The sequence below is a fragment of the Condylura cristata genome, unplaced genomic scaffold, assembly GCF_000260355.1.
Source record: "Condylura cristata isolate star-nosed mole 26May11 unplaced genomic scaffold, ConCri1.0 scaffold00004, whole genome shotgun sequence".
NCBI lineage: Eukaryota > Metazoa > Chordata > Mammalia > Eulipotyphla > Talpidae > Condylura > Condylura cristata.
In genome coordinates, this window is record NW_004567105.1 from 15925670 (window position 1) to 15952792 (window position 27123).

The following is a 27123-nucleotide window of genomic DNA, read 5'->3' on the forward strand; positions in this document are numbered from 1 at the left end:
GGTAGGTACTGAATATTTAAATATGAAATTTGGAATTACTCAGTCCTTTATTTCTCTTTTTTAACTCTGGCCTAGCTAATTACCTCTATCAATTGGCCACTGGGCTTGTCATCCTGCAGCGCCCATGCTTAGTATGGGAGTAGTAGGAGATAGAATAAACAAGTTGGTTTTTACTAAGGCAAATATTTAGAATGAATATGGATACATAGGCTCAGTTTAAGGTAAAATATTTAAAAATTAAAGAAAATACAATACTTTGGCTAATGCCTAAGGTATTGCGTATGACTTTACATCAAATAAACAGAAATTTTTATACAGAATCAAAAAAGACAGCTTGGAAACTACAAAGTGATTATTTTTTTGAGCCATAGTCTCTTCTAATGGAAAGTTGTGTAATAAATAAGGCCACAAAATTTTAATCCTTTGGTAATTGAGGTAAATTTGCTGAAACACTCTAAACTTTTTTTCCCCACACAGTAAACATAAATAGTTTAAGGAAAGGGTTCCTGCCATAGGCTGGTTTGTTACTATTTTTAAACAATAAACAAGAGATGTTACGACATGATACCTTCCCAGGTCAAAAGATTCTGATAGTTTCAGTAGGATTTTTTATCCCTCAATCTGTGTCTTCCTGTTAGTTAAGATTCTGCCCCAGAGTCTTAAACAGTAATTGTCTAAATTCTCACCTGTTTGTTTTCCAAATATGTACAACATCAGGATCTGTGATTTTTTTGTTTTCAGCCTGGGCATCCAAGAAGTCAAAGAAATATTTTATAGCAAAGGGGGCTTTGTTGTTAGGTAAACTCCAAATGCTTCTAAAAAGTTTTTCCAGCACAGAGTGAATTGCCACCTGGAAGATAACAATTTTAAAGCATTAGAAAAAAGAAATACATAAAACTGTCAAATGAAGCCAACACTCATAGTATGGGGCAAAGGTCCGAAAATTCTATGTCCAGATCTCATTGGTTCATAAGCTTCTTGCCGATATTTAGTCAACAGGAAGTTGTAGTTTAGAAACCTCTAGCAATTGAAATGTCAGTTCTCAGACTGTATATATAAGCCAAGAAGCCAGGGTATTTGACTTTTTGTTACATTCAGCCAGAAAAGGCTTAAAGAATTTTTCCTACTGTATACTTTCTGAAGCATCTGACAGAAGCTAAGGAGGCAAAACTCTAGGACAGATAAACTCAAGATCTGGCTGGCCTTTAAGAGTTGCTACTGAACAAGACCGTAATATACAGGAGCAAGCCCACCAGGAGGCTCTGGCCAGGGGTGCATAGTAACATGTATATTGCTTGTCTTTCAGAACAACAGAAAGGATCATCAGACTTCTGTGAATCTCACTAAAAAGCAGGTAAAGTAAAATTTGCTCCTGATTTGGTATTCCACTGACTTTCACATATGACACTTTTATATGCTAGGTTTTACTCAGTGATCCCTTCTCCCCTTCATTTTATTTGCAATTCAAAGGGAATTTTATTGCTAATATGTAACTAGTAAACAAAGGAAAATTATGCTGTCAACCTGAATATAGCACTAGTGAGACACTGGTTAAAGGAGCTGGGAATTCCTGACTGAAGATGCTATAGTAGTAACTTGTGAAGTGTTATCTTAGCAGTTTCTAAAGGAAAGGGGTGGGGGGAATAATAGGTAGTGTTTACAATTTAAACTTTCATTTTGCTGTGCTACAAGGGATTTGTAACATTTTCACACTTTAATAGAAATTAAGGCAAACACATCATATCCCCCCAAGGCAGCAGTATACGTGCTCCCAGAACAGGAAGTGTACCTTGGTTGATAGCAGCTTTGTCAGATACATTTCTTTTACTTTGAACTTGTGTTTCCCTCTATGTCTCTTTCCTTGCACATCTTGGAATGCTTCGGAGTCTGGTAAAATCTAAAGGGAAGACAGAGTAGAAGCGTTACCCAAGGAGACCGTTCATGCTACAGAAGGCATCCAATTCACAGCAAGTGCAAGAAAGCCTGAACTCACCAAATGGCAGTGGTCATCCGAGTATTCCACATCTGAATGCCAGAGAAACGAGAGAAAACAGTCCATTAAAAAAGTCATTTTATAAGAATGCCTATTATCCCATTTGTGTTATAAAGTGAAGAGGTTACTTGGACTCTTCATAGCTACTTTTTTCCTCAGCTGCACCTTATGAACAGTGTAAAGACAGAATGAGCCAGGGGCTGGTATGGGCAACAGGCTCCCTGTTCTAGAAGTACTAGGGGCAGAAAGATCAGTTGCCAAGATTGGAGAGGTTCATGCTCATTCACTTAACTCCCTCCGTGGCACCTACTGTGTGCCAAGGACTACAGCCATGAATGAGACAGACCTAGTTCTCACTTTATACGCTAACCAGTGAGGGACTACTTTATACGCTAACCAGTGAGGGACTACTTCATACTAAGTACATATTGACAATTGTGAAGAACTATGTAAGAAAGCAATAAGGGATGGATTTTTCCTGGATGGTTTGAGGCAGGGTTCTTAGACACCTACATGGAGAGATCGGGGAGTGGTTGTACAGGCTGTAAAGTGGAGCTCATAGAGTCAGGAGAGTGACCTAGAGTGAGGGTAGTCTTGGAGAAAGGTGACTGATTGGAGGGAAAGAGAAGTTACAGTAGGTAAGGCTTTGAAGAAGACACCAGAACATCTTTGAGTTGCTAATAGAAAAAATACATGAAGAGGGATGGATAAAATGTACAGGCAATTACTGATGACATAAGACTTCTCAGAAGGTAGGAAAGGCTGGAGACTGGCCTTAGATGGCGGGCCAGCCTTGATGTCAGGCGAAGAGGAAGAGGACAGACACAGGGTGGTAGGCTAGGTGTAAACGTTGATGGAGTTCTGCATTTACTGTGAATAAAATGTGAAGTCATCTACTGATTAAAACATTGAGATGCCTAGAGAAACAGTTGTGCTGAGGGCCTTTGGCAAATTGGACATGATTTATAAGAAAGTTGACTTTACTATTGTGTACCTTTACTTTATGGTTACCTGGCTGTAGGTTCAGAAAAAGCTAGCAGCTGGAGTCTCCTCCAGGACTGGGATTTTGACAAAGGTGATGAAATGACAGACGGGGGTGGGGATGGGAGGGTTCATTGACAAGTGATCACATTAATAGCTCTCAGCAGAGATATTGACTAGAGGTACTATGGAGACATCCAAACCCTAACTATTACAGGACTCTCAGGTAAATGTTCAATCTTTGAAGTCTAAAATGCACAGCTCTTCCACTTTTCACACAAGGATAGCAAATCCTCTTATACCAGAATGACTGCCATCTTCTGCAAGATGGTTTCTTTCACTACTACCTCTCTAGAGGTGTCCTACAGCACCTGTGATCCTGTTCTTTTAATTGAAAACTACAACATCTCGTTAGTGCATAATCTACCAGGCTGCTCCTGGTATTGAATTAAGGAAGCCCTACTCTCTAGCTTCTAGCTGTGTGAGAACCATCTTTTGGTGAGACCCAGAATCTGTCTAAAGGATGAAGTCTTGACTGAGGTATAATTTCTCAAGACAGATCTTGAAGGGGACCTATAGAGTCCCCAGGCTATCACAGAAGAGTTGAGAGACTGGCTTACTGATTTTCCCATAAAAGCTCCTTAATAATGTCTCTTCATTTTCTGGGTATTCTGCAAATGCTGTCAGCAGATTTGAGCCTACTAAATGGATTGTCTTGTTTGTTCAGTGCTTGCAGGACTGTGTTTATTTGTAAGCTTCTATTTGTGAGGGGGGATAGCCTCTGTTAGCTCCCACCTACTGAGGAGTTGGGAATTATGAAGACAGATTCTGCCCTGAGATTTAGGGCTGTTAAGAGGCTGCCTTTTCCTGCTGGGCATTTTAGGACAACTGCTGTTGACAGTTTCCACTACTTGCAGGACTCAGGACTAGGAACAGATTGAAATGTTTTTTTTCCCCACTTTTAGGGAATTATATAGCGACAGCTCAATCTCACCTCTGTGACAATATATCTGAGAGAAACAAAAAGTGATACTTCATAAAGATGGGTGAGAACAAAAGTTTTAACAAGGTTATATTGGTTACCTGAAGTAAAGTTCGCTATTTTCTTAAAGACTTTTATAGTGGATCCATTTGATATCTGAAAGCACAGATTAAAACATATGAGTTTTTGGCCCTCCCTGGTGGCGCGGCAGACCCGCCCGCTGCTCCCCACTCTGTCTCTGGTGAATCCTCTCACCGCCCTGCACCTCTGGCCTGTACCCCAGTTCTGTATATATAAATAAATCTTTAAAAAATATATGAGTTTTCATTTCTCAACTTTACCCAGGATTTAGTGAGAGAATGTAAGATCCATCAGTTACCTTACTGAATATCAGGAATTTTGTGTACTATGATGGAAAAAGCTAGAAGTCATGACAATTTCATGTGCAGGTATAGACCTACCAGAGATACATACCTATCATCATAAACTAATTGTCCTGGACTGCAAACAACACAAATATCTGTCACCTTACAATGAATAATTTGGTGTATATTCACTCAAAAGATTATAATAACATAGTGAAAAGGAGCAAACTATGGCTACATACCACGAAGATGAACCTTTCAATGATAATGTTTTAGCAAAAGTCTCACAAAGGTATGCGTGCTACCAAATTCTGTTCTCACAAAGCTAAAAGAATTCCAACCGATCAAAACTAGACTGAGATGTTTGGAGAAGACAACAGGGTTAGTGATTAGGTGGGGACAGAAGGAGACTTCTGGGGCCTATAATGTGTTGTTTTGGCCTGGGTGGCAGTCTTAGGATGTGCTCATTTTGTGATAGTTTTCGACATACTTGTTTGTTCTCTTTTCTATAGGTACATCTTTTTAAAAGCTTGTCACAATTGTATATACTTTAATAAAACTAAGTATAAACAAGTGTAACCACTACCCATACCAAGATATAAAGTGATATTTCAGAGTCCCAAGAAGGACTCCATTATCCTTACCCAGCCAAAGACCACCCCTCCTCGTCCAGTGATGATGACTCTCCTGCTCCCCATCACCATTGGCTGGCTTTATGTTCTTCAACTTGATATAATTGGAATCTTACAATATATAGAATTATAGGCTTGTCTCACTTCTGGTGTTAATATAAGGTATGTAATGTTTATGTTGCATCTCAGTTGTCTTATTCCATTGGATGAATAGTACAAAACAGCTACCATACAAAGTATCTACACCTGCTACATTAGTGAAGTTCAACAACATCACACATTGTACAACCCTATTCATATAAACTCTAGAATAGGCACATTTATACAGGTAGAAATGATAGTTGCTTAAAATAAGGGTTGGGGGAGGGATATGGCTGCTAATACAGTACAAGATTTCTTGAGATGAAAGTTTTCTACAATTAGATCATGGTGGTGATTGCACAACTGTGTAAAAATACCAAGAACTGTTTTAAAAGTGCCATGTAGTTTAAATGTATACATTTGACAAATAAATGCTTTTGCCATACCATCATACTACTGCAATCCCTCTGTAGTCTTTGGGTGGTAAGTCATCTGCGGTTTTCAGGGCTGGAAAATCGAGGGCCAAATGTACCAAGCAGCAGAGGGAGGCCTCACTCCTTGGGAGGAGTGGTTTTATGGGCAGATCCACGATAACAGGGGTACAGAAAGCCTTACCTTCATTCTGGGATTTTTGAGGGGAGAGAACCCTGTCGTTTCTGAAAAATCAGCAAGGTGATTCTCTTCTCTAAAGGTCTCTAAGGTTATTCTGAATACAAATACTAATCTCGATCTGGCCTTTGCCAGTTTGTAGTAACGTAGAATGCCAGCGTTTCTCTCTGGCCTGCTGCATGTTAGCACAAAGTACAAAATCTGCTTAGCCAGCACTGAAGAATGAAAGCATAACCTTCAGGTTCACCCAGGGAGAAAGCAACACAGCACAGGCCAGCTGCTGCAAGGTCCCTGAGCACAGCTGTCCAGCCAGCTGCTAAGTTGGGCCGGAGGTCTCTCCCTGCTGGTGGTCACAACATTTAGTAGGGAGGGAGCCGGGCAGGGACTAGTTGGGGCCACCAGGCTTCACATAGTGCCTGCAGTGACAAATCTGAACTCTTACTGAGCTCTTCAGCTGCTGTTATTACCAAGCTTCCTCTCTTCTCCCCTTGGGCCACTCATTGTTTCTGTCTGATTTTTCAATTCTCCTCCATACTAGATGCAATTAAAGCAAGAGCTCCTTGCAGGCACCCCCTCAGCAATACTCAGATACCTAGTTGATGAGAATGTTTGAACACAGTTACAATATCCCTCCCCACGAAGAGCTGGATATGCTCCCTTTCTAAGCCAATAAATATCTTTTTATAAAAGGAAGCTGGTGATTCATTCTGAGTAATTGTCAAAGAATGAATCCCAAATGGATCCCGTTGAGTGTTGAGCCAATACTCTGCTACTGTCAGACACTTTGTTTTGCCAAAAGCAAGCACCCTTACTCTGTAATCACAAACACCACGGATGGGCCTTCCGATAAGGAGCCTTGCCAAAAGTTCAAATGTCTTTTCAAAAGCTGGCAACAATTCACTGTTGGCACTGTGCTCAGGCATTAAGACAGCGCAGACGCAGCTTGTACCAAGGAAATTTTACTCTGAAATTATCTCCTGAGAGCAAGTGTTGTAAAAGTATTTTATTAGTGGATGAATTGTGTGTGTGTGTGTGCGTGTGAGTGTTTGAGCACGTATGTGTGAGCACATTGCTAACTCACAGCTGCTCTAGGGTTGGAACACTCCCCCATGTGGCACTTTAATGTCCATTATAAAGACAGAAAACCAGTTTATTTACAGATTTTGTGGAGGGAAAGGGTTTACATTTCTGTTTTGCACAAGGCAACTGCTGGTGAAGCTAAGGGCAGAAATGCGCTTTTGAAAAGTGCCCCCAGAAACCAGTGTGAATAATTTGATGCTGCGTGTTCCACTGGAGGAACGCTAAATGCTTTCTTAGGAGGGGCTTAGTAATCCTTAAGGTGGGCAGAGTGTCCTTTGGTTTACTTTAGAAATGGGAAAACCAACTTAAGCCAAACAGAGATGATGTCACTAGATGGATCTACAGCAGGAATGTTTCTCCAACCTAGAGCAGAACTGGTGAGCACAGCAATTTCGAATTCTGTTCCTCCAGGTCTCACTGCTCTAGGAGGCAAGATGGCAAGGCCATGCACCTAGAGCAGTGGCTCGCCCCTGGTGGAGTGTGGTGGAGCTGACTGTAGACTTCTCCATTATTGCAATCATCACCACACAGGGAGAAGCAAATTCATGTCAGTTCTTGGGATAACAGAAGCCTAGTAACCTCAAACCCTTGGCAAGTAAAAGTGAGATTTCTTTATGGTAAATGACTGTGTGGCATAAATTGAAGGTAATTCCATCAAAATACAATTTCTAGAAATATAATAAGGAACTTATATATTTAACCGTATGCTGCCATTCTGTAAGTTAAAATGGTTAATAATTGGCAGTTTCATATGGTTTATTCTAAGAATTCTATGGAAAATTATTAATGTTGACCACATTCTCAATTGACTGTGAATATGCTCTAAAGTACCATGATATGCTTTCCTTCAAGGAAAAATCTTAAGACAGTTAACAAAAGTCACCACTTGGAAACCCTTCTTGACATCTCTTAACAATGGTGTTTTGTGAAAACAATTATATTCATCTAGTCTCTCAGCAACCACTTGTCAATCCTGTTTACCTCGTTTTCCCCCTCAGTCCTCCAGTGAAGGCAGCTTAGGGCTCATCAGTGTCTGGAAGGGTGCCATAAGAACATTCAGCGACACCACAGTTAAGCATCTCCTCTGCCCCCCAGAACCTCACAGCTCAGAATGAGGAGTGATCTGTAGAGAACATTTCCTCCTGGACATCAAATCACACATGCAGGTCCTGGTGCATCAAATCACACATGCAGGTGGCACACCTGACTGGAAAGACTACTGACTATACACGGCTGACCCTCTGGAACATTTCTATGAACTTTAAAAGTCATCTGAATGACAACTTCATTGCTAGCATTAACATGGGCACCTGTTACAGGAACATTCTTCAGCGACACCACAGTTAAGCATCTCCTCTGCCCCCCATAACCTCACAGCTCAGAATGAGGAGTGATCTGTAGAGAACATTTCCTCCTGGACATGACACCTGTCCTGCACGCTCCATGTCACTCCACAGCAGCATGTGTGTGCAGTAGCACCGTGCAGCAAAAGGTCACCCAGATGCAGATGACAGAAGGAAGCCTGGATCTGGAGAAACAATTCTCCCATCACACACAACCCCCATCTACCTGGTCTTGTCAGTTCCAGAACACAGTACAATCCCTTCACAGTAAAGGCATTAAAAACACAGCAACAGACAATTAAAGCACTACTGGAGGGCTTAGTGACAGGGTAAAGAGGTCAGCTTTGCGCATGTCCACACAGGACTGCAAGAGACTGGGACAGACATTCACCTTCCTCTGCGTCCATCTGATGGTAAATGAGGGTAATAAAAGCACCTTCATAATAGGGCTGTTGTGACCATGAATTGCATTTATGTATGTGAACACTGCCGGCAGCAGCTGCTTTGTGATCCTGGAAACAATGGGGCTGGTGCCTAAGCGTGGCAAGAAAGCCATCCTGTAGGGTCCTATGTAGACAGCACGGCCAGCGATTTGGGTCTTTGTAAGTTGCATCTGACCTGTGAGATCCTCATACTTTTACTGTGCCGTCAAGACCCCCGTAGAAATCTATTCTGGACACTAAATCATTCAGAAGCGTCCAGCTTGATCCTCTGCCCTCGGGACAGGAGGTGAGGAGCAGGCGGCTCAGACGCCCACAGCGGGCACTTTGTTTAGATGGGGGAGGAACTGGCCGTCACTAAAGATTAGCTTTAAAACCTAACTAATTTGGACTAATTGGAGGGAGGTGAGTCTGAATCACTTTAGACTGTGAGTTAGATCCTATTTTTAAATGAAATATAGTTTTTGCCTTCAAGCACTTACAGTGACTCAAACCAGGGTGCTTTAGTAAATGAATAAGAGTGATAATTAGCATCTTGTCTCTTTGGAGGGAAATGTAAGTACTGGAAGAGAAAATTTTTCTTTCACAAAAGGGCAAAAGTAAGCTCCGCAGCCCAACCCTGTCAAATTACTCCAGATTTTGAATCTGCGGGGGCGTGACTAAACCACGTGTAGATTTTCATGGCTGAGGGGGCGGTGGTGGAAACTTCTCAAGCAGTCTTTAAACGACTTTTGAGATGCTTGTGGCTCAGAGAACATGGGCCCGGTGACCTCCCCAGTTTCCTTCAAGCTCTTTGGGCGCATGTGGCATACAGCTTAGCTTTTTAAGCACAAGGAGACTCCTTTAAGGCCTTGTGTCCTAGTCGTGTCATTTATTACCACCATGTGGCAACGTGAGGGTATGAGACCCATAAATCATTTGGACGGGAAGTGACTACAGGCTGGATTAATTTCATTATCATCCTTAAGCAGATAGGTGTCTAGCAGGGCTGATGTCTCCGGTGAAGACTGATGTTCTCCCTCCGCCAACAGCCTCCCCCTGCACACAGCTGAGTGGTCCTTCATTTTCCCTGCAGTTACTTATCCTGCCTTTCCCTATTAAGAGCAGCCAGTGGCCACACCGCGTCCTGTTGGGCCCACCCCCAGGGGCCTCTGAGCAGGCTGACCTCGCTGGCCTGGCGCCTCCCCCTTACAGCTGAGCCAGACAAGTGTGAGTCGGGGCACCCACAGAGAGCTCTGTGACTGCTCCTCCTAGACTTGCCCAGACACAGAGAAAGTGAAGCTGCAGGGCTGCAGCCCTAACCATCGAATCGCTACCCTGGGCCTTGCTCAAGCACCCCAACTCTGGGAAGCACCCCAGCTCTGACCGCCTCCTAACCATTTAATCTCTCTCTGGTATCACTTCTTCAAGTGTGGCCCAGAGAGGATAATGCATCCTTTCAGAAACTTCCTTCGGGATTTTCACCTACTGCAAAAGCTGAGATCAAAAGCTCTTAGCAAGATGGTTGAAAGGTTGGAAAGTCTGAGCTGTGGTGTGTGAGCACAGGAGCAGGTTCTTAATCGCAGCATCACCCTAAGCAACTATTTCCAAGCTGAGTCTGAGACCCAGGCAGCCACAGAACCAAAATAGCCAAAATTAAGTTTTCTGTTCATGGTTGTTGTGCAGAAAGCTCTGCTCCAGGAACAGTCTCACCTGCTTTTGGGTGACGAAAGAGTAGGGTCTAAGGCCTGCCTAGGGCAGACATGTCTCCCGAGTGCCCAAGAGCCATGAAAGACAAGAGGCACCCAAACTTCCAGTGGCCTGGGAAGTGCTTCCTCCTGCTCTCTCCATCTCTTGGAAAAGCACCTGTCCTGCTGACCCGTGTCCCAGCCTCAACAGCCGCCTCACTCCAGTATCTCTCAGCCGCTCTCTGTGGGGTCCGTGCCTATCTCTGAATCCATCGCTTGTCTCCATTTCCAGAGACACTGTGTCATCTGGCCGCCATCATTCCTAACCCTGAATTGTAATGACAGTTTCTGATAGGTCCCTTTTTCCACATTTGCATCACTCTTATGTTGGGTCCTATCGATCAAACTGAAACCCTTAAAGGAACTGACTGGGCCTGTGTGATCTGAACGCCTCAACTCTTGCCTCCCCCCTGCCTCTCTGTGGAAAACCACAGTGGGAACTGGTCAAGCCACAGACCCTAAAGCCCAATTCTCGGGGGCCTCATCTTTGCTGGCCACTAACCAGCTGTCAGTAAACTTCCAGAAGCTTCAGTATACCCAAACATAAAGCCAGTTAATAATAGAACCTACCCCACAGAGCCACATTAGGGTTGAGGTCAAAATAAATGAATGCTGAAGTTAAGACCTGGCAGAGTAGGGGCGCCATGAACAGCTCTTACCAGCTCTTGCTACCACTTCCACCCCTCTCAAGTTTCAACTGGCCTCACAGTCTTGATACAAAAGCACATGCAGGTTCCTCTTCCCTGCTGGGTGTGCTGCACCCCACTGAGGCCTCATTATCTTCTCACTCCAGATCTCAGCTTAGTCGTATCCCTACAGGAAGCCTTCTCAGGTCTCCAGGCCACAGCACTGTCACACCGTAAGGTGCTGCAGCACGACTTGTCTCCTCTCCCCTGTCCACCTGTTCTGAGGACGGGAGCACTATTAGGTCAGGAACCTGGCCTTGATTCCTTCTGCTTCCCCAGCTCTTTGCACACAGTGGACACAGCAAAGATCTGTATTAGACCCAGAGTAAATACAAACAACAAAGACTTCAATATGGTTGTGCAGTGACTCCCAGTGTCTCAGCTGGTCCAGGCACCTCCTGCCTCCTTTCTCTCACCCTTGCTTTTCTAGCACTTGGCTCTCTGAGAGGTCATGTTTCCCCTCACCCACCTTGATCCAGCGTGTGGATCTTGGGTCAAAGGAACCTCTTCAGAAAAGGTTATACTGTGACCTGGTGAACACCATGGACAGTGAGAAGACTTAAGATTTGAATGCCTTTGTCTGGTGTCCACCTAAATGATAACTCTTCTGTCTTTGCTGAGAAACATGCTTCTGGAGGTGTGAGGAACTCATAAGGGCCACGTTTCCCACCTAAACTGCTGGGTGCATCAGATGACATGAAAACGGAAGCCCTTGGAGAGTGGAACACTAGACAGGTGGGTCACAAGACAGTATTCACGCGCTCTTCTCAACCAGCAAGTCAGGAAAACTCAAAACTTGTGCCTAAACAAGCATTCTGCACCGCATTCCAGAGAATGAATACAAGCCCTATCGAGTTCTTTAGCACATGTGCTGGCAGAGTAAGCACAACAGTCCTAAAAGGAAAAATGTACACGCTGCTATCGATGATCTAAGCCAGTTACAAGTTGGGGAATTTAATGTTGTTCTTACCTCATAGTGACCGACAGTATTTAGCTTGGTTATTCCATCTTCAAGGATCACAGAAGAACTGTCAATATCCAGAAGTTCTTTCTGTCTTGTACCCACTTGAAGCTCTGGAGGAAAACAGAGACATTCTGTTCTTAAAATTACAATGAAACATTTTAAATACGACCCTCTTCCTTTTATAGTTAATTAGTTAGAAATAGAGTAAAACTAAAGTGGTATCGATTTGTTTGCAGGGTTAGAGATCTATCAGACTGGTAGCCCAGTTTTGTTAGTGTTTTTAGGGCTCTCCCTTTTAAGACCACTCTCCCCTGAAGCTTTTACTGAGGCTGAGCCTGGAAGTGAAGCCGAATGAAGACAAAATAATGCATCTGCAGGGGACTGAGCTCTTCGGGAAGTTCCCCAAGCAAATCTGTATGCTCACACACGTGTTTGTGTGCTCGCCAGTAGGCGCCCGCCAGTAGGCCCTATACACTCTAGGTCCTTGTGTGCAGGCTGGGGAGGGGGATGGGCAGGGGTGGGGAGCACCAGTCCCTCTTCTCCGTGCTCAAACTCCCTTGCAGAAATGTGGCCAGCAAGTGTGTGTTTTCTTCTTGTGAATTTGCAGTATCTTATATATGTCAATTTAGTGACAACATGTTTAAAAATAGGGATACTGCAATATAAAAGCTTGGACTTCTGATTTCTCTGTTAAAAAAAAATAAATAAAAAAATCAGGCCATCTGGTAACACTGACCATAAAGGCCCACACAGCACAATCAGCTAAATCTAAGCTATGCTGCCTCCTTGGATAGGGCTGTAAATTATTCCCAATTAAGTCAGACCTCACCATCTCCTATTGTCCTAGGCAGGCCAACCGATACCCCCTATTTATGATACTTCCTGTCCCCTTGGGCATCCGGGTTTGTGAGCCTCTGCTATACAAGGACTGAGCACGGCTGCTTCTGGCATTGGAATTCAATACAGTTTATGGCTGGACTTTGGTTTTTGCCTTCAGTTTTCTGAGCTCAGCCTTGGAAGTCACTGAGGATGTCAGCAGACACACAGAAGCCTGGCATGGCTCATGAGCCACCCACTAATGACAGGGCACAGCGTGAGACTTCGGGTCAGCTGGTCCTGCTCCCTGCCTTCCCAAGTCAGGAGGCAGAACTCCTGATGGGAGCACACCCCAGTGCGGTGTGGGATGGTACACGGGGCGGCCGTGGCTGGGAGGAGACCCGGCTGTTTCCCCAGGGACATGTGCCCATCTGTGGTCAGAGCCGCAATCAGTTGTGAAAGCAGGTTCAGGCAAGGACGGTGGTCCTGGGTCACTTCATGGTCTCTGGCTTTGACCCGGCACCTAACCAAATGAATTCAAGTGACCGACAATCCACCCAACGTACATGAGGCCAAGTCACACAGTCACCACACAGTCTGAGTGGCCCCCCCACCCCCATTTCTCACCCCTGTCTCCAGGCTTTTCTCAGTGGCCTTTTACCAGGAGGGTGGACTTGGCGGGTGGGGGGAGTGACTTTAATTGCCTGCTTAGCGGAGGCTACAGCTGTACATCAGGGAGGTGAACCTTGTTACGCTGCCTGTCACTGCTACCATTTTATTCTTCTTTCCTGTCCCATTATCTGCAATAAAATCCCACGACAGTCTCCTGGGAGGGCTGCGTGGAGCTCAACTTTAAAATGTTGATGAACATTTGAGTGAAGTGGAGCCCTGTTAGCTCACGCACGCATATGCTCTCCTTTGCAGTATACCAATAGAGCCCGAAAATGAATTCACAGCAGATGCTGCTGCATGTTGGGGGGGTGGGGAGGTGGAGAGTCCACTTACTGCAGGACGTGATTAGCAGAGAGGAAGATGACCTTTCTGGCATGCTGGAGCTCACACCCCAAGTCTGAGCCACCCACTAATGACAGACTCAGTATCACAACAAACAAATCAAATGCCAGAGTGAAATGCAACACATACAGAGGGCACAGGGCTGACATCTTTCTGTACTTCTGATGCAAGGTGAATCTACCTAGTCTTGGGGTCAGCAATCTGGGCATCTCATTTACAAAATAACATTTAGACAACAGCAACTTCGAAGGTTTAAGCTTCCAGGACACGAGTTGGGATGCTCCCAGAACAACAGCGTGGCCCCCTGGCCCCTGGACATGCTCCCTGGGGACAACCTGGGTCACAGAAGCATCAGCAACAGAAGCGGGTGTGGCACCAAGAAGCCTGCTTGTCAGGCTGGGGTGAGAGAGCGCTCACGTTGCCTTACCCAGCCCGATTTCATTCAGCTGAAGTCCATAAGGAGAGCCGTTTTTGCTTAGGAATGCTTGGAAAATCTTTTCTTTGGCTTGGCCTATGGTATCACAATCAAGAACATTGACTGAAATATTCCGACAGACATCTGCACTCTCGTTTTCTGGGATTTTTTCAAAGACGACGTTTAATGCCTGCAAGAATACAAACGGGTTTCCAAGTCTGTTAGATAATTGCAATCTTAAAGGCATTCATAAAAGACACAAACCTCGGCAAGCCCTAGTAACCTCTGACAGCACATTAGCAAACACCGTATCCCATTCTACCGTCATCTTTTTTCCACAATCCATTCTTTACAGTGATAATGGAAAGGAAAACAAAGTTAAAATTCTCATTATAGAGCAAGCATTGTAGAAATATATGAGAATACAAATATACATATATACACATTTATTCTTAAAAATGATGATGTCTAATTCCATCCTCAAAAATCTTTCTTTGGAAAGGTTCTACCACAGATGAAGCCAGATTATCTTTTTTTTATTAACAGAAACACCGAGTCCCAAAGGTGAAGTTCCGGGTGACAGGAAAGGTGACAAGGTCCCAGCATTGATCGTGCTAAGAGGTCACTTTTTAATATTCCTCATTAATTACAGCAATGCTCACCTCCCTCTCCAGCTTAACATCTGCAGTCAGCTTCCCGAGCGCTCATTAAAACACAGAGATCCCCACCCTGTTCCATCATCATTCCTGCATTAATTACTTTACATTTCAGCGTTTTGTCAGTTAACAGTCTCCCCGTGCAGCAAAACCCTCAGAATCAGACAAACAGGGGAAGGAAGGCCTCTGAATGTGTGAGAACACACAACAAGGGGATACTTCAAACCGGATTTAAAAGCAATTTCGAATTTACTCCAAGAACAAATAAACAGACCTAAGACAACACAGCTTTACCTACTGTAGATCCTGCGAGAATGAATTCAGGAGAACAGGAGCACTGCTGGGTAATGAGCGGAACATACAGCTTGGATGCTAAGACAACTTGGTCATCCTGGGCCCCAGTGTGTGCCCTCACCTGACAGCTACCTGACAGCTTCCTGACGCAGGGGATGAGGGGATGTTAAACGATGACTGTATGGACGAAATGCTGAAAAAATCCAAACCTACATACTTGGAGAACAGCGGTCCTTAGGCTCAATCCCGCTTTAACATGAGATTGTGTGAAATTGTAACATGGGTGTAACAACCTGCGTTCTCCAAGTTGTGGAGATCAACGGGAAGGTCAGTGGCTCGGCACAGGGTCGGGCTCTGGGGAGCTCTAGGGTGACGGCAGGTTATTACACAGCACACGGCCAGTTTACACTGCTACCAGAGGAAGTCCGCACATGAGGGCCTGGTCGGCATCAGGGCGCCTTCATGTGGAAGCACCTCGGACTGACTCCTCTCTCCCCAGTTCTGCCAGAGCCGGGAGGGCGCCTCCAGCTGTCAGGACAGGGCAGAGCTTGCGACTCTGGGGCTAGCCAGCATCGCTCACCAGCAGGGTAGCCTCTGTAGCTCGCTCTCCCCTCACACCAGGCTGGACGCTCACAGGAACAACCTAGCGCCTGGGGCCCCATTCTGACCTTGTGTCCAGAGCAGCGTCTGGCCTGAGAGCACGTGGGTGACGTGATTTATGGCCCCTGGGGGGTTGGGGGGAAGGTACCTGACCCTCGGGGGGTTCTCAGGGCTTGTCCTCTCTTCACTGCCTTTCAATCTTGCCCTGTGATCCTGTTTGCACTGACAGCAGAGTAAACCTGGGTTCAGTCCTCATCACATGACTAAAGCTCAGAAAATGGAGTTCTGAGTTCCCGAACTCGGAGTTACAGGGGATCTCACGCTGCCTGTGGCCTTCCTCTAGGGCGCTCGTGCCTGCCCTCAGCACACGCCTGTTCTGCAGCCATCACCTACCAGCTCAGGAGCCAAAGCCTCTGCTCCCAAGCTCCCTCAGGGAATGCCCGGCGGAGGAGCAGCAGGGGGACACGGGTCTGGAAGCAGCGAAGCCCTGCGCTATGTCCTCACCCTCCCTCCGAGTGAATGGGGCCCTCTGGAGTCACTCACCAAGCACATTCCAAGGCAGGAAGCCAGTAACTTGCTCTGGACACAGCTAAGTGGCAGAGCTGGGAGAGCCTGAGAGCCTCTCAGCCAGGGGTCCCTGCCCACCTCAGTGGCCTCCCCTCTACAGGCAATGACCCGGCCTCCTGGGGTCCTGTCTCAGATGGGGCTGTAAGCAAATCCTGAGCTAGATTCCCAGCACAGATGGGGAGTTCAGGAGAGGATTGAGGGGTACGGGCTAGCCCTGCCCCCCCCCACTCTGTGCAGTCTGGCCCATCCCCCACATCTTTAGAGTGGGTCTCCTCTGGGTGGGCATAGTAGTGGTTCAGCAATTTCATGGGACTTTCAGAGATAAAGCGGAGAGGAAAGCGCCTTTTAATAGACACCCCAGTCATCCCAGCTTGTGTAATAGTTTTATAAGTATTTGTGAAATAACATTCTGTGACTACCTAAAGGGCACTGTTGTCTTTAACGAAAACACCTCTTTATAGGCAATAAACGTTCTTAAAAACATAACCAAAAGCAAAAAAAAAAAAAATCTTACTGGATGGAAAATAATGTAAATCTGCCAGTGGCTCCACAGCTAGATGGGTGAGAATAGGTAAAATGGTATTTTGTAGAGTCCGCAGGGAATTCTGAGAGTAAATTCAGACACAAATTGACTTGTGTTCGTTTTTTCTGCTGCTAATGCGTGGCGCTCAGTTTCCTAAAGCTTAAGTGTAGTCGGGGCTTTCGGAGTCTCCCCACCTCTTAACCCCAGCCTCCGGCTTGGCAGCACACGTGGGGGGCACCCCTCTTCCCTGGGGAGGCTCCACCTCTCCAGCTCCTGTTCAAAGCCTGCCTGAGCAGTCTTCCCTGTGCCCACCTGGCGTTAGGGAGTGGGACCTAGGAGCAGCCGCGGGGTGCAGCCTGCATGCTCGGTTAATTCACAGCTCGCCGCGGAGGCAGCCACCACCCGTGGGACAGTGTTGAGGCCGAGGGTGACCCTACACCCTCAGCAAGTGTGCACAGACCACGGAGAAGGCAACTGAGGGTCCTGGTCAGTTCTACACACCCCTGCACCGCACCCCCTCGCTCGCCCCAGCTGAGGGAGGGTGGGCAAATCGTCCAGCTCCTTGAGCCTTCAAATTCTCAGGGTTTCTACACAGAGCAGTGCCTGGCTCACAAAATAAAGACTTGGAAGAGCAGCGGATCACAGGGTGTTCCCTGTGTGCAAACACTGCGGTAAATGATACCTGTATTAGTACATCACACCTCAGAAAGAACCTGAGACAGTCTGTGCCTATCCCCTTTTGCAGATGAGACACTGAGCGGTTACATAAATCGCCCAAGATCACCAGGCAAGAGCATGGGCGCAGCAGGTCCTGTTTCGCTAGCTCTGTGCATGTCCTTCAGCACTTGGTGATCCTCAAAACAGGAGAATGTTTTGCTGAGCCGTGATCAAAATCTGAGGGAAATTCCATATTCAGGAAAGGCTAGGGTGCTGTGAAACGTGCACTGGCCTCTCCCCTGGAAACCTGCTCCGTTCTGTTAAGAGGAACTGCTCTGCTTTCTCCACTTCCTTGACGTGAACGTGCCAGCAAAGCTGTGGTGACGGCCACGGCTGGCTGTCCAGGCGTGTGTTATCACGCCTTTTCTGCTAACAAGTCAGTCATGGCCAGCAGGAGCCTGCCTACATTAGGAAACAGGACTGGTAACAGATCAGTTCTCCCTCCCCAGAGACTGGCCGTGTTGCTTGGATTTGGCCAACGATATAAAGGGAAGGAGTTTCTACTTTAGTAGGCGGGAGGAAAGCAGTGTTAGGAGCTGTGGCAGCTACTTTGTGACTAGGAGGAAGGGCCTGGCGCTGAGAGGAAGGAATGCAGGGGGAAGCATCCCAAGACTGACTCACACAAGGGATGGGTAAAAGGGGCCAGTGCAGCAATTAACAACAGCCAGAAAATCAAGGTCCTCAGGCGCTGATTCCCAGGTCCCAGCAGGTAACAGACTGTTGGGGGCTGTGTCTAAAGCTCACACCCAAAAGGTAAAAGACAAGGACATGGAGATGAAGCTCCTTAGGCAATCTTCAGGCCTTTCAAGTTCTGCATAGATATTTAAATCAGAAACTGAGTGCCAGCAAGGATGGGCTTCTCCCTCCCTACTGAAAGAAGATGATAAAACCAAGTGTGACCCCAGAAAGGGGCAGCTCTTCCTGCCTGCTTGCACCAAGGCAAGTGTCCTTTCCTCCCTGTCTCTTTCTAATAAACTTCCTCTTTAAATACAACCGAGTCTGTCTCGTGGAGAATCTCACTGTGTGCCACTGAAAGGGGAGCTCTGGTGAAACCTTTCCCAGAGTGGACCCAAGGACCCCGGACTCCAAAAATGACATCCTGATGTCCAGCTTTGGGGCTGCACTTCCACAGGGTCTCCTCTCAGATGCATTACTTCAGGTGACACTGGTCAGATTTTCTTAAAGCTGAACGCACTCAGCCTGACACCTTTGTTGCTGTCAAAGGAGATTATTTACTGACACCATCAACCTGGCACCTGTTATATACCCAGCACTGTAGATGACACAAAGTAAAGTATGCTGGGACACATGAGAACATGGGGCCCTGTGGGGTGAACATGTGACCACTTATATCAGGGAGAGAGTAGGAGGGTCAGCAGGAGCACCGGAAAGGCTCAGAGATGTGACCCTTAACACGGAGGAGTAAAGAAGTCAGGGAAGGCTTTGGGACCATGGGGAAGCTTGGCTTTGATGCTGATTATGGCCAGCAGCCAGCTTTAACCATTTTTTTTTTTAAAGATTTATTTATGCCTACAGAACTGGGGTACAGGCCAGAGGCTCAGGGGCAGCAAGAGGCTTCACCAGAGACAGAGTGGGGAGCAGAACAGGCAGATTGACAAAGTACACTGCTGAGGGGAGCAGCGGGAGGGTCAGGAGAGGTCTGCCACGCCATGTGGTCACCTCCGGGGCAGGCAGGGTTCGAACTCATGCGGAAGTGGCTTAAGCTTCTTAGTGCAGTGCTTTAACCCAATGCACCACCAGGGAGGGCCCAAGCTTTAATCTTTAACTCAGTCCACCAGGTCAGGAAGTCTGGAAAAACAATACCACTTCCTTTGCATAGAATGGAAGGAGGGTGACCTAAGGATCCCTACTTGGCTTTCCAGAACCATTACCTGCCATCTGAGAGAGAAGCACTGCACTATTTATAGAAAAAAGGGAAGAGAAGAATGCTGGTTTAGGTTTCTAGTAAGAATAGGTTGCACTTACTGAACACTCACCAAGCAGTGGGAATTGTCTTAAGTGCTTTGCTAATTCATTTAATCCTCACAATAGTGGATACTATTATTAGCCTCATTTAACAGATGAAGAAACAGACGCACAGAGGTTCAGATCCAAGATCACAGAGCCAGCAAGGGTCAGTCATTAAGCAACAGCCATGCTCTGAACTGCAAAGCCAAAAGGTTGCCCTGCACAGACAGGTGAAGGGCAGTCGCTCTCACCTGAGGGTCTGAATAAACATTACCACAGCAGCAGGTGGACTGAGTCAACCTTGTAAAGGTTGCTTGTAAAGAGCCCGCTCAATCTGGAGCACCCTGGTTAAATCTGCCATGCACAGGCAAGTTTATGGCACTCACTTTCACACAGAATAAATATAACACTTTCAGGCCTCTCTTGCTGCTGGGTAGCGCCTGTGACTAAATTCTGGCCACGAGAGTGGGCAGTGTGTGATGGGGAATTTCATTAAAACACAGCTCGTGGCCCTCCCTGGTGGCGCAATGAGTTAGGACACAGCACTGCAAGCTGGCTGCAGTGGCCTCAGTGTGAGTTCAATCCCAGCCGGAGGTGACCACATGGCGCGGCAGACCTCTCCTGACCTGCCCGCTGCTCCCCTCAGCAATGCACTTCCTCTATCTGCCTGTTGTCTCCCCACTCTGTCTCTGGTAAATCCTCTTGCCGCCCCTGCACCTCTGGCCTGTACCCCAGTTCTGTATGAATAAATCTTAAAAAAAAAAAAAGAAGTAAAAAAGACAGCTTGTGCCCACATGTCCCCTTTCAATATCCCCATCCATGTAGGGCCTGTGGACCAGAAGGTGGAAGAAGGCTGGGGCGAAGGTGGGGAAGTCGCGAGAGGCAAGTACCTTAGGCCATGAGATGACCTGAGGATGACAAGAAGAGGAGTTGGGGTGCCCTGCTGCACGGCACCCCTATCAAGAATTTCACACTGGAGAGAAACAGACTTTTCTTTGCTTAAGCCGCAGGTATCCTGTGTGTGTGCTCCTTGCCACTGAGTGAACTGCATCCTCATGGATTCGCGCACATCCCATTACAGAGAAAGGGTATTAGAAAGAAACTTGGAAGGCGCGGGCCAGAACCCAGAGAAAGGGCCAGGCTGGCAGGGCAGGACTTTGCACCGCCCCCAGACCAGCCCTCCCAGTGAGCTGGGCAGGTTCCCGCTGGACTCCTGCTCACCAGCCAGGGAGATGTTCTCCCCAGAGCTGACAAATGCCCAGAGAAAGGGGTTCAGGGTAACAGTTTTTAAAAAGATCTATTTACTTATGCATACAGAAGTGGGGTGCAGGCCAGAGGTGCAGGGGCCGTGAGAGGATTCACCAGAGACAGAGTGGGGTGCAGAACAGGCCGACTGAGGAAGCACACTGCTGAGGGGAGCAGCGGGCGGGTCAGGAGAGGTCTGCTGTGCCATGTGGGTCACCTCCGGGGCCGGCTTGCAGTGCTGCGTCCTAACCCTCATGCCACCAGGGCGGGCCCTCATGGTAACATCTTTAACAGTAACATAAGCACCCAAGCATTTACGAAATGCTTTGAATGATGATGGATTCAGCTCATCAACCACCCCACCCCCAACCAGCATTTCCACCATCCGAAAAGAACCAACAGAAAGAGTGGTGAGGGGATACTTTCTGCTCTATAGACCTGACCGTTAGCAAGAAAAGCTGCTCAGATGAGAAAAACAATCACAAAGTGACAAGAACATGACGGCCAAACCTCCTACACATTTTTCTCACAACACAAAGCTAGAGATTAGGTTTTATGGTCCCTGGTTACAGATGAGGAAACAGGTTGAGAGAGGTTGAGTGACTTGCCCAAGGTCGCCAGCTGGTGAGTAAACAGCTGGGCCTGGGCTTGCTCCCCACAGGGACTCCCCGTCCTGCTTCTTGGGTACCACTGCTCAGCCCCTGGCTGACTCAGTCCTGCTTCCCCAGCCCGGTACACACACACCCTTCACGCTGTCGGGGCGGCAGAAGAAGCAAGGCTGCAGAAACTAGGGGTCTGAGGCCTCATTCAGAAGCAGGAAGAGCCATTTGTACACTTTCCCCACAAACCCATGAGGCAAGGATGATGCCGCTGACTCACCTGCTGCAAGGGCAGGGTGTGGGTATGCGGGTACCTTACGGAGCCCAGAAAGTCCTTTCAAGAGCGTTTATTACAGTAGTAACTTTGCTATCAAGGTCTGAGGCCAACAACTGCTTTCATTAGATAAAACCTACAAAATATATTTCTAATTTCATTGCAGAGCCAAACAAAGGTCGAGAGAAGAGTTTGGTTCTTACATCAACCTGAACATGAGCGAGCGAGGAGGAGAGGACAGGGAGGAACCCAGGAAGGCGGAGCGAGCAAAGGGCCCTGAAGGTCAGCAGAAGCAGCGCGAGTTTACACAGTTCCCTGCTGGCACCTCGTCCAGAAGCCTCCAGCTGCCCCTGCCCGCTGGACCTCTCCATCCTTCTGTCTCCAAGACAGCCCAGAGTTCCAGGGACCATGGTGTTGGGTCCTCCTGCTTCTCCCTTCCTCCCTCTCTCCCCCTGCAGACAAAGGTTCTAAGAAGGCTTTTTCCATTTTGAAGGAAAAAAGTAAAGGGGAGACTTTCTTCAAGTTTAAGTTTCTCAAAAATTTTCTGAACTTGCTGGCATTTGTTAATATTTGTTCATGCTGGAATCAAGGGAGAATTTGTCAGATTTAGCCCCCAAATGCTCGATTTCAGTATTTTAGGTTTAACACGACTATTTCACAGTATTTTGGTTTCTGGCAACGAGCCTTATGAGTTTCAGATTTATAGAGAGTGGTGAGGTTTTTTTTTGTTTGTTTTTTTCTTTTCTTTCTCCTTGCTGTGTACACAGGATGGTGAAGAGGTCAACACTTGGGAGTTCATGGGAGGGTGGATTCTAGTTCTTTATTATATCAGGTTCTAGGTTAAGGGCTTGCAAACTTTCTGTGAAAGGCCAGCAGTCTGTATTATCTCTGTTCAACTACTTAACTCTACTGTTACAGCAGGAAAATAGCCATAGACCGTAGCAAACAAATGGCCATGGCTGTGTTCCAATAAAACTTTATTTATAACAGTCAGCAGCAGGGCCACACTTGGCCCACAGGCTGTTGTCTGCTGGTCCCTGCTCTAAATAACAGTAGCTCTGGGTAGAAGGCTGACTTTGACAATGCCTGAATCTAAAAAAAAACCAGTCTTTTATATGCAACCATAATCTGCTATAAAAGTTACCATTCTCTAAGGGGTACAACTATAAATAAGGAGCCTTCACAATGAAATAATAGAATCACGTTTGAACCATAAAGAAGAAAATTAAGTACTTTTGTATTTCGTTAACTAAATTATTTTCTAATCCCAAGATTACAAGTATGAGAAAGTATGGGTATGAAAGTCATTTCAAGCACTCATTTAACACTAATTTTTCATTTTCCATTGCTTGCCATCAACTAGGGAATGACTTACCTAAAATGATCATTTAAAAAAAATGGTTTCACTTCTTTGATCAGGAAGCTCAGAACAGTAACTATGAAGTTAGTGATGGTTTCAGTATTATTGCAAGTCATAATGGAAATGATTTGCACTATGGTGGGGAGAAAAAGGAGGGGAAAAAAGATCAAGTATTGTTAATTAACTTCACTGTTTCTCCACAAATGCAAGGAGTATTAAAAACAAGATTGCTGAAGTGCAAACATCAGGAATTAATGAACAATGGATGTAATTGAAGTAACAGAGAATGACTTAATCGGGACAGTGGGTTGTTTAATTATGGGGATAATGGATCTTCTGAAAGGACAAACTAAATGGAACAGAAGGAGCTGAGGGTGGTCGAGAGAGCACCAAGTTCAAGGCAGCAAGGAACTCCTGCTAGAGAAAGCACTGTGTGAGATAGTGCCCTAAAATGGTAACTTCAATTGAGGGAAAAAAGACAGCTTGGTGTGGGTTGGTAGAAACCTCCATGAAATCATAGTGGAGCATATTAAGATGTCTGCAGGCATGTATCTGAGCTTTTGGGGAAATTTCTAATAATCCTAAAGACTTTCTCAGAGATATGAGAATGTCGACAATAATATGCTTGCTGGGATGCTGAGTCCTGGGGTGCCAAGATGCTATCTCTCAGCTACAGCAGATTGCCAAGTTCATTTCCTGGGCTTCAGAGTTCAAAAAACCATTTCTCACTTAACTTTGATTACAAGTCAACTTCTCTTGCTAATTCAGCACACTTGCTACGAGTTATTGGGTTTTCTCATCTCCTCCTAGAAGTGAAGCACATGGCCCCACTCCCCAGTGGTTTCTACTTTCCTGGAACTGAAATCCCTAAGCCTTCACTTGCTCCTCCCAAGCTTCAGGCCATCTGCTCTGAAACCAGACCCTCTGAGGGTGGCCTGAGGAATTCCGCCAAAGAGTAGATGCAGCTAACATTTCGGAAGCAGGGAACCTCCAGGGCACTCTGACAGCTGTTTCTAGCTGTCAAGTCTGAGTCCTCAGTGTGCAAACCTCCCCCAGGAGCCTCACCTCTGGAGAATGCCGCTAGGACAGCTCCCTCAGCGGCTCAATCTGCAAGGTCTTGCCAGAGAAGGAGGGTTGCTTCTGACTTTAGAGTTGGGGTGACTCTATAGAGCTTTGCCTACATTTGAGAAGACTGAGGAGTTTGTCCCCCAGGAAGCAGCAAAGAATGACTCCCAAAGCCCAATTGTTAGAATAATGGCTGCATGTGTAAGAAATTTTGGCAGGATGTTTTTTATATTCTAGAAAATGCCCCACATATCAGGGAGAACACATCCTACTCTTGAGGTTTATGAAGCTTAACTTTAAGGTTGTCACAGGAGGTGCTGTGTTTCTGAACATTTCCCCCAACAGCAGTGTGGGGGCCTCTTTGTAAATGGGTCCCGGCCACGGCTCCAGGCTTTGTCACTTCAAGTCACTCCTGTGGCTGCTCTTGACTGTCACCAACTTTTCTTTCCTTGAAAGACTCTACACACTCTCACTCTCTGTTCACCACAGCTTGGCTTTCAATTACATCAACTAGCTCAGGAAAGTCAGAAAATCAAGACCTCAAACCATTGGGTGTACAGGTCTGGGAGGAAGGTAGGGGAAGGAAAGTGAGAAAGGCGGGTGGGGTGGGGGGAGAAGACTGAAAGACGAAAAATTTAAATATGGTTAACCTGAGGGTACTTATCTTGAAAGGTAAAACAAAACCTGACAGTGTTTGGAGTGACCTTCTGCTAACAGTCCATCACACAGACACAAATGGGGTCTCTGCTTGCTCTCGAGTGTCTCTCTGGTCACCCACCTGAGCCAGATGTTCAGACAAGGCCAATAAAAGGCATTCAAGGGGCTCTCCCTGGTGGTGCAATGGGTTAAAGCATCACATTTGATCCCCAACCAGGGAGGTGACCCACATGGCGCGGCAGATCTCTCCTGACTGGCTCGCTGCTCCCCTCAGCAGTGTACTTTGACAATCTGCCTGTTCTGCTCCCTGCTCTGTCTCTGGTGAATCCTCTCACCCACCACATCGCTGGTCTGTACTCTGGCTCTGTAAGCATAAATAGATAAATCTTAAAAGAAAAAAAAAAAAGGCATTCAAAATTGTCTTTTTTAAAGGCAAGGCCCCAAGAAACCAGCGGGCCACCCATTTTTCATTCTCAACTCAAGTCTGTCGTCAAAAAGACTCACGTGGATGTCTAAAAATCATTTTCCAACAGCCTTTTCCCCCAGAGGCTATAAAAGAAAAGAGACTCCAACAGTCGACATGAATTTCTCCAACATCAAGGAAGATTTTGATGATGAGTGTTAAATCAGAAACACATGGTCTTAACTGACTGTGAAATAAATAAATTTTCAGCATAAAAGGAGGGAAAGTGTTCAGCCATAAAGCATTAGAAAGGACAGAGACCTCCACGGTTGCCTGACTTCCCCACTCCCAGTCCTGTCTTCTTGCCTGGGATTAAGTGTCACAAAGAAGTCTGGACTTCCCTGCCCACATGCACTCATGGACATCTGGGGCCTCTACCTCGCCTTCCATGAGCATGACATCCTCTGGGTGGGGCCGAAGTGCAGAGAGCCAACAGGCCCCGGTGCCAATCTGCCTTGTGTGCTCCATGACATGCCCCACGCTGGACACGCATTACCCGCAGTGGAAAAATTCCTCTCCATTCCTGGGTTCCATCCCTACAGATTCTGATTTAATCAGCCTCCAGGGAAGGCCAGGCACTGGTCTGCTTGGAGTTGCCTCTATAACAAGTGCCCGAAGAGACAGAAGAGCAGCTTAACAATGCTCCACTGAGCACCTAGGTGCCAGGCAGTATTCTAAGTGCTCCCTGCCAGGAGCCCATGCAGCCTGCGGGGCCCGCAGTCACATCCATCTTTCAGATGAGGAGACTGGGGCACAGAGAGATTTTGGAAGTTGCCCAACGTCAGAGAGTTAAGAGCGGCAGAGGCCGGAATCCAGCCGTCCAGGTCCTCAGCCCTACCAGAGCTGTAGAGAGGACTTTAGACATGCAAACTCTTGGCCACACCCAGACCTACTAAATCAGACACTCAAGGGTGTTGCCTTGCCACTGGGGCTTTATAAGCTCTCCTGGCTGCCCTGATGCTGAAGTTTGAGAACCACTGCATCTCCAGGGTAGACAGAGCAGTGAGAACTCTGAGTGCTGGGTTTCTGCTGGGCTTCCCCATGGCGGCAGCAGATAAGCCACCGTGACAGGGATACTCTGACCTGCTGACATGAGACTGGGCCCCGGCCAGAGCAGGGACCCAGGACCCGGTCCACAGCCACGTGGAGCCTTCTCAATTAGAGGATGAATTTTCTCAGGGTGACACCACCAGGCCATCCAGAGTGAAGCCACAAGAGGCTCGGTGCCTCAGCCCCTCTGAGCAATACCAAGCCTCACTGTAATTTCTCCTCCATGAGCGAGATTTGAAGCAGACCACAGTCTCCATAAAGCTAACAATCAAACCAAACCCAGTCATTGCTTCCCCAAGTCTATTACCAGAGGCACGGAAGATTCCTAAGTAATTTGGGAGATAGCTTTCTCCCTAAAATCCCTGAATGTGCAAGAAATTTCCTTCCTTCAGGAAGGGCACAGGGTGGGCTGGTGGGGTGGGGATGGGTGGAAAGGATGTTCTCAAGTGGGTGAAACTCTCCAGCAGCCAGGCAATCATCTTGCAGTGATTTACAGGGCTCCTCTAAAAATATCTATGAGATCACAGAACATTAAGTGCATGACACCAAACATTTGTAACTAATCCATGAAAATAAAGTAACGGCGTCATGTTGCATGGGGAACACGGTAGAATTTGTCTTGTGTTATCGTTCTAAAATAAGACGGCCTCAATTTGGTTGAAATATATCTTCACACATTGTCTTCCAGAGCAGAGCCATTTGAGAAATTCTGATTGCAATTATAAGTGCTGAATAGGGACTACTTTGCATTTCCTTTGACGACGCTGCAAGCTATAAGCAATCCTGATATTAAAATCTTTGGAAATTGATGAGTGTCCCAGGCATCATTACAATACTTTCTCCCCCCCTCAAGTAATTAGAATCTATTATGTGAACACATGCTAATTTTTTACCCACTACTGTTTTACATTAACTGAATGCACAGACTCCTGCAGAAGGAAAGAGCATTTCATTTTA

The 27123-nt window shown here is 46.5% G+C and overlaps 1 protein-coding gene across 1 annotated transcript in view; it reads right to left on the minus strand.

The window, feature by feature from the left end:
• PLXNC1 (plexin C1) overlaps positions 1-27123 on the minus strand; it is a gene marked incomplete at its 5' end in the record, with an annotated part of 137266 nt that overhangs the window by 5715 nt on the left and 104428 nt on the right. The window contains 6 exons of the mRNA XM_012735138.1: positions 687-850; positions 1790-1897; positions 1994-2025; positions 4058-4112; positions 11890-11993; positions 14141-14318. Coding sequence (XP_012590592.1) covers positions 687-850; positions 1790-1897; positions 1994-2025; positions 4058-4112; positions 11890-11993; positions 14141-14318 — 641 coding nt within the window. The remainder of the gene's footprint in view (positions 1-686; positions 851-1789; positions 1898-1993; positions 2026-4057; positions 4113-11889; positions 11994-14140; positions 14319-27123) is intronic.